We start from the raw sequence: 6,000 nt of genomic DNA on the forward strand, positions 1-6,000 counted from the left end.
TCCCGTAGATTCTGGTGGCTCATCAAAGATGTGTGAGGCCGAGCGTTATCCTGGTGGAAAACAACACCATTCCTATTGATCATTTCTGGCCGCTTCTGGTCAATCGTCTGGCCATAGTTTAGCAGCTCATAGTGGATGATTCCCTTCCAATCCCACCAAACACACAGCAAAACCTTCCTGGCCGTCAATCCGGGCTTGGCGATGGTTTGGGCCTGCTCACCGCGCTTCAACTACGACTTTTTTCGCTTTAGGTTGTCGTACGTGATCCACTTTCCATCACCAGTCACTATCTTCTTCAAAAATGGGTCGAGGTTCCGTTTCAGCAGTGCATCGCAGGCGTTGATTCGGTCTAATAGATTTTGTTGCGTCAACTCGTGTGGCACCCATACATTCAGCTTTTTTGGAATCTAAACTTCTGCAAATGGTTCCAAACGGTTTTATGGTGTATACCCAGTTCCTGGCCAATCGAGCGAGTGCTCACATGCCGGTTTCCACGACAATTGGCCTACCAGTACGGGGTGTATCTTTGACAGCCACTACACCAGAACGAAATCGATCAAACCAACTCTGTGTTTTGCGAATCGTTACAGTATCGGGTTCATAAACTACACGATTTTTTTCGGCCGCCTTCGTTGCAGTTTTACCTCGTAGGTAGTAAAAACGTAAAATATGGTGAATTTCTCGCTGGGTGGACTCCATCTTTGACGCGCTATAACTTGAGACTGAAAAGGACAATCACAACACTGTCAAAACGACACTTGTAGCACAGATTGTCGTCTTCAAATAGCCGTATAGTATGACCCGGTGGGATAAGCACAACACAAGATATGTTTAAGTGTTGCCATATATTGACAATATACGACATTTCTTTTTCCCCAACCCAATATTCAGGATCGTGACTGTAGTTCTCACAATCCAGCTTGTCTTTTTTTTATAATAGGAGTACCGGTAAGTTTCTTGGTTTTTTTCAAAAATTAATGCTTTATTCTGCAAAAATGTTTACAATTTTAATACTCAAAGTATTGCCCATCACTAGTCACAACTTTTTCACATCTTTCTGGCCATTCATGGATCCCTTTGCGGAAATAATCGGCCGGTTTGTCGGCTGTTCAACCAGGCCATGCTGCATCGATCGAAAAAGATAGTAATCGGACGGAGCCTGGAGATGCCTGGAGAATACGGAGGCCGGGATAGGACCTCCCATTTCAGCGTTTCAAAGTATATTTTGACCGGTTTCGCTACATGCGGCCGAGCACTGTCGTGCTGCAAAATAACTTTATCGTGTCTTTGCTCGTATTGTGGCCGTTTTTCCTTCAGTGCATGGCACAAACACATCAATTGTCGTCGGTAGAGGTCCCCCATAATGGTTTCATTCGGTTTTAGCAGCCCATAGTACACCACACCCAGCTGATCCCACCAAATACCTTCTGGCCGTGAATATTCCGTGCGGCATACGGTACCCAATGTCCTATTTTTTGGATCACTCCCATTGTTTTTAAACGAACGGATATAGTTTGCTGAGCTACTCCAAGTGTATCTGTAAGTTCTTGTTGCGTTTGTGACGGATCTTGATCGAGTAAAGCCTCCAACTTTCATCTTCAAACTTTTTTGGCGGTCCGAACGTTCTTCGTCTTCCAAGTCAAAATTATCACTTTTAAACCGTGCAAACCACGTCTGACACGTTCGCTCAGTTGGAGCATGGTCACCATAAACTTCCATCAAAATGCGATGTCTTTCCGCAGCTTTTTTCTTCATATTGAAGTAATGAAGTAACACTCCCCGCGAAAACACTCTATTCAATTTGTCACATTCGAAGTGGCAAAAAACTATGTTGTTTACGCTCCAACTTTTTCTTTATCCCTTTTTGTTTATTTTAGCTGTAACAGAGCCGAATTTTAATCGTGTACATGTCACAGTTTTATCATATTTAGATTTGCTCATTACACAGTTGTCATTTTTCGGCGTTAGAGTATTCCATTCTATTCCATTGCATATGGTACACATTTACACAGTAGCCATTTAGGCGTAAGAGGTTTCCTTCTGTTCTTCTATTATCCAGTTAAACCGGACAGCGGAGACAGTTGATTAATCATTGTTGAGTTATTTATACAGTTGAATTTCACTCGTTGGGCTATCTTTAGTTGGGCTCCCGTTCGTTGGGCTATAGCCCAACTAAATCGAAGACAAACGTCAATTCTGACAACGTAAAATTTTTTTCGAGGGGCTCGTGGATGGTGTTTTTAGGTTTAAAATAAATTTTAAATGAATCATTGAAATAAATAAAATCGAATATTATTCAACAAAAACAATATTTATTTTAAACGTTTCAAACAAAATTAAACAAACCACGTAAATTCATTTTCAACAAAATGGTAGAGTTCTTCAACATGCTCGTTTTAGCCATTCAACTTCAGTGATTTTCGAACGTAGCGCGTTCAAACGGCATACTTCTGCAACATCATGCTTCATATAGCGAACTAGGCAATCAATTGACTTGATTGCATCGCCAAAATCAGGATCTCCGGTACTAGTAATGGAAGTATCAAACGAATTACTTCCATCTTCTGTGTCTACCAACCATTCTTCTTGCATTTCAGGTTGATCTTTCTTGAGAACTGATGACAAAATCTCGTCATCAGAGAACACTTCACTGGTTACCCAATCTGGATTATGATCAGCATCATACACCTGATCTTTGATCCACAGATCAATATCTTGCTCAGATGTTTTTGTTCCTGCCAAACTGTCAATCCTGAACACAAGCGCTTTGAAGTCATCATCGGCCGCTTTCGAGTCTACATTAACAGCATCCTCTGGCAAACCATCGATCAATTTCTTCCACGAATTACGTATAGTTTTGTCAGATATCTCCTCCCAAGAAGTTGCCAACCACGAAATACACTGTTGAAGATTAATCTTCTTCAATCGTTCTTCGAAACTAAAGAGGAAAGTACATAAATAAAACCTCAATTAGAATTTGAATTTAAATTTTGAAAAAGCACAGACGAAAAACTATCGTGCGCATAGTTTTGTGTTTATATTTGGAATTAATTACAAAAATTTAATGTTTAATATTTGGAAATTTACCTTAAGTGTTCGTTTTCCAGAATTAATGCGAGCATCAGTTTTCTTTTATACTTTCGCTTGATTGCATTGATGACCGCTTGGTCCATCGGCTGGCATTCAGCAGTTACATTTGGTGGGAGGTAGATCACTTGAATCAGTCCATCGTCACTCTGTAGAGATTCGTCAACGTCATAATGACTGGTGCAATTATCAAGAACCAGCAATGCCTTTGGCTCCAATCCTCTCTCGGCCGAAAATTTTCGAACAGCGGGGACAAACTCTTCGTGGAACCATTGACGGAACAACAGTCTGGTCATCCAAGCCTTTTTGGAATGATTATATGAAACGGGAAGTTCTTCGATGTTGATTCCTCGTGATTTTGCAGCAGTGCAAATGAAATACAACGGAAGCTTTAGGGAACCATCTATGTTGGAGCAAGGCATAAACGTATACCTTGTCTTGTTTTGCTTCCGTCCGCTTGCCACGGTCTCATCACAGGTAACGACAGAGCGTGTGGCTAGGAGCTTGATGAACAAGGCAGATTCATCTGCATTAAAGACTTGGGATAGTGATAGCTGCATTTCCTGAATCTTCTTCTGTAGAACCTTCTTGAAATTTAGGTACGCTTCAACGTTTACCGATGCCTTTTCTCCTGTTACGGCTTTCACGCGCAATCCAAACCGCTGCTTAAAACGATGCATCCAGCCATCCGAAGCAGAAAAACCGTGCACCGCATAGAGCCCCCGGTCCTGGAACATCTTAAACAGCAGCTCCGCCTTTGCTTTAAGAATATCCACTGTCAACAAAATGTTGGACTGCCGCTGCTGTAAAATCCAGATGTAAAGAGCTTCTTCCAGCAAAGGGAACGTCTGCTCTTTCAATGTTTTTCGATTATTTACACCATATTCCTTGAACTTGTCCACCGCCTCACGAATTGCTTCTTTCTTTTGGATTATTCTCGTGACCGTAGAAGATCCTACGCCGTACTTCTTCCCAAGAAAGTCATGCGTACCACCTCCTGCTTCAAAATCTTCAATTATGCGAACCTTCTCCACCAGCGTCAGGAAATTGCTCCTCCGTTTCCGGTTAATGTTCGTACTGGATCCTTGCAAACCATCCATTTTGAGCCTGGCGATCGAAATGAACGTATATTAAATCTACGCTAATTTTAATATCAAACTTCATTAAGAACTTACCAATTAATCCAACCTAGAACGAAACTCAACCACGAATGAAATAAACGTCAGTGGTGTGAAAACTTTTCTGCGTTTCCCATAACAACAAACAATCGGTGTGACCCTCGATCGATTTTCGACTTTGACAGTTCAGCCCAACGAGTGAAAGTCTTTCACAAATTGGGCTAAGAGCTTAGTGCAACGAGTGAAATTTGACTGTAGAACAGCAGCTCGATGTGTCTTGTAGAGCAGAGCAGTTGTATGGATGAATCGATCTTTGTTCCACCGTGGATTGATCTCCATCGCTGATAATTGTTGCGTGGACGTAGTTATTCTGTAACAATACAAAGATGGTCAATAAGGGCCCTGAGTTTTGAACTCACGATCGATCGCTTACTAAGCGAACGCGCAACTAATGTGGCTACGGAGACCCCCAATCCAACTTTTTGACGTATACTGAAAAAGACGCGCAATGACAGTAGCTTTCCAACGAATGTCTGGAAATTTGATTCACTGAAATAATAATCAAGTTACGCCATCTGTTGTAAAACCGAAGAAGCTTAGCGGTACACTTATAAGTTGGGGCCGATTAACCCTTCTTTCCACTCCTTCGGTAGCTGTTCCATGTCCCGGATCCTGACTATCGATCGGCGTATATACTCTACAAGTTTTCCCGGACCTCTCTAGAAAAACTCCGCAGCGGAGCCATCCTTACCAGCTGCTTTGTGGTTCTCCAACATCACTCGGCGTCGGGGGTGGTACGTCGCCGTTGTTCACTGCACCGGTATAGTCCTCTTCAACGCCGTCTTGGTCCCCTGTCCACACGCTGTTCAAGTTTTCATCGTAGTGCTGCCTCCACCTTTTGATCATTTCGTGTCCTTTCGTTAAGAAGCCTCGTTCTTTGTTTTTGAGCATTTCCACCAGTAGTACAAAGCCCTTGTGCGAGGCGTTTAGCTTCTTGAAGAACTTTTACGATTCTCGAAAACTATATAACAACTACATCTACTCAAAAAGGCTGTTGTAGCACGGTATTAGTTTCGGTATTTTGAAGCCCCTCGTTTCCTAATTTTAAAGTTCAGATTCAACACAAACTCGGTTGTGTTAATCTGAGCTTCTCCTTCTGTATTTGTTTTGGATAAGCGTAAGAACACACCGGACGGCTCTCCCGCGCGTATTTCGCAATGACAGACCGTCGCGGGGCCTCGATAATGGAATGTGAATGATATAAAACACACAAGGCGGGGCGGGTGTGTACGGTTCCAAAATCACTGTTGTACGGCTCCTCATTCGCTGCGGTGCCTCGATGGAGATGATGCGCCGCAACGGTTTTGTGAGAGTATTAGTGTTTATGCACTTTTGAAAGGTGTAAATGAAGCAAGGCATTAATAAATGTTCTCTCAGGTGAGCCAATACCCGAAAACTACTCTGCAGTCATGTAGCTGCGAATACTCGAATTCCATCCAAATTGTCGAGAAATGCAATATTTCAGACGTTTGTGATCAACTTCTCTCTCCCTCTCGCTCAGGTAAATATCCCCTCCTCCGTTTTCCACCATTCTGTCTTTACATACCACCCCTCTAATCATCTTACTGACCAAAAAGTTGTACCTTGTACCATAGACTCGTTTTGCATACGTCTATAAAAATACAATAATGACAGATAGTGAAACCGTCGAACCGCTGAATGTGTTTTACATCAAGCTCCTGCTGCGACTTGTCATTACGAAAATCGCGCGGTAGAGCCGTCTAGTGTGTTTCCA

General features: G+C 42.5%; 1 protein-coding gene across 1 annotated transcript; it reads right to left on the reverse strand.

Annotated features, from left to right (window-relative positions):
- Positions 1–2,292: 2,292 nt before the first annotated feature.
- LOC129768779 (jerky protein homolog-like) lies at positions 2,293–3,434 on the reverse strand. The gene is made up of 2 exons (XM_055770655.1): positions 3,088–3,434; positions 2,293–2,938 (listed from the first exon to the last, which is right to left on the reverse strand). The coding sequence occupies exons 1-2, from the start codon at positions 3,381–3,383 to the stop codon at positions 2,383–2,385; spliced, it is 852 nt and encodes a 283-aa protein (XP_055626630.1). The 5' UTR covers positions 3,384–3,434; the 3' UTR covers positions 2,293–2,382.
- Between the last annotated feature and the right edge of the window lie 2,566 nt (positions 3,435–6,000).

Source organism: Toxorhynchites rutilus, chromosome 2 (genome assembly GCF_029784135.1).
Source record: "Toxorhynchites rutilus septentrionalis strain SRP chromosome 2, ASM2978413v1, whole genome shotgun sequence".
Lineage (NCBI taxonomy): Eukaryota > Metazoa > Arthropoda > Insecta > Diptera > Culicidae > Toxorhynchites > Toxorhynchites rutilus.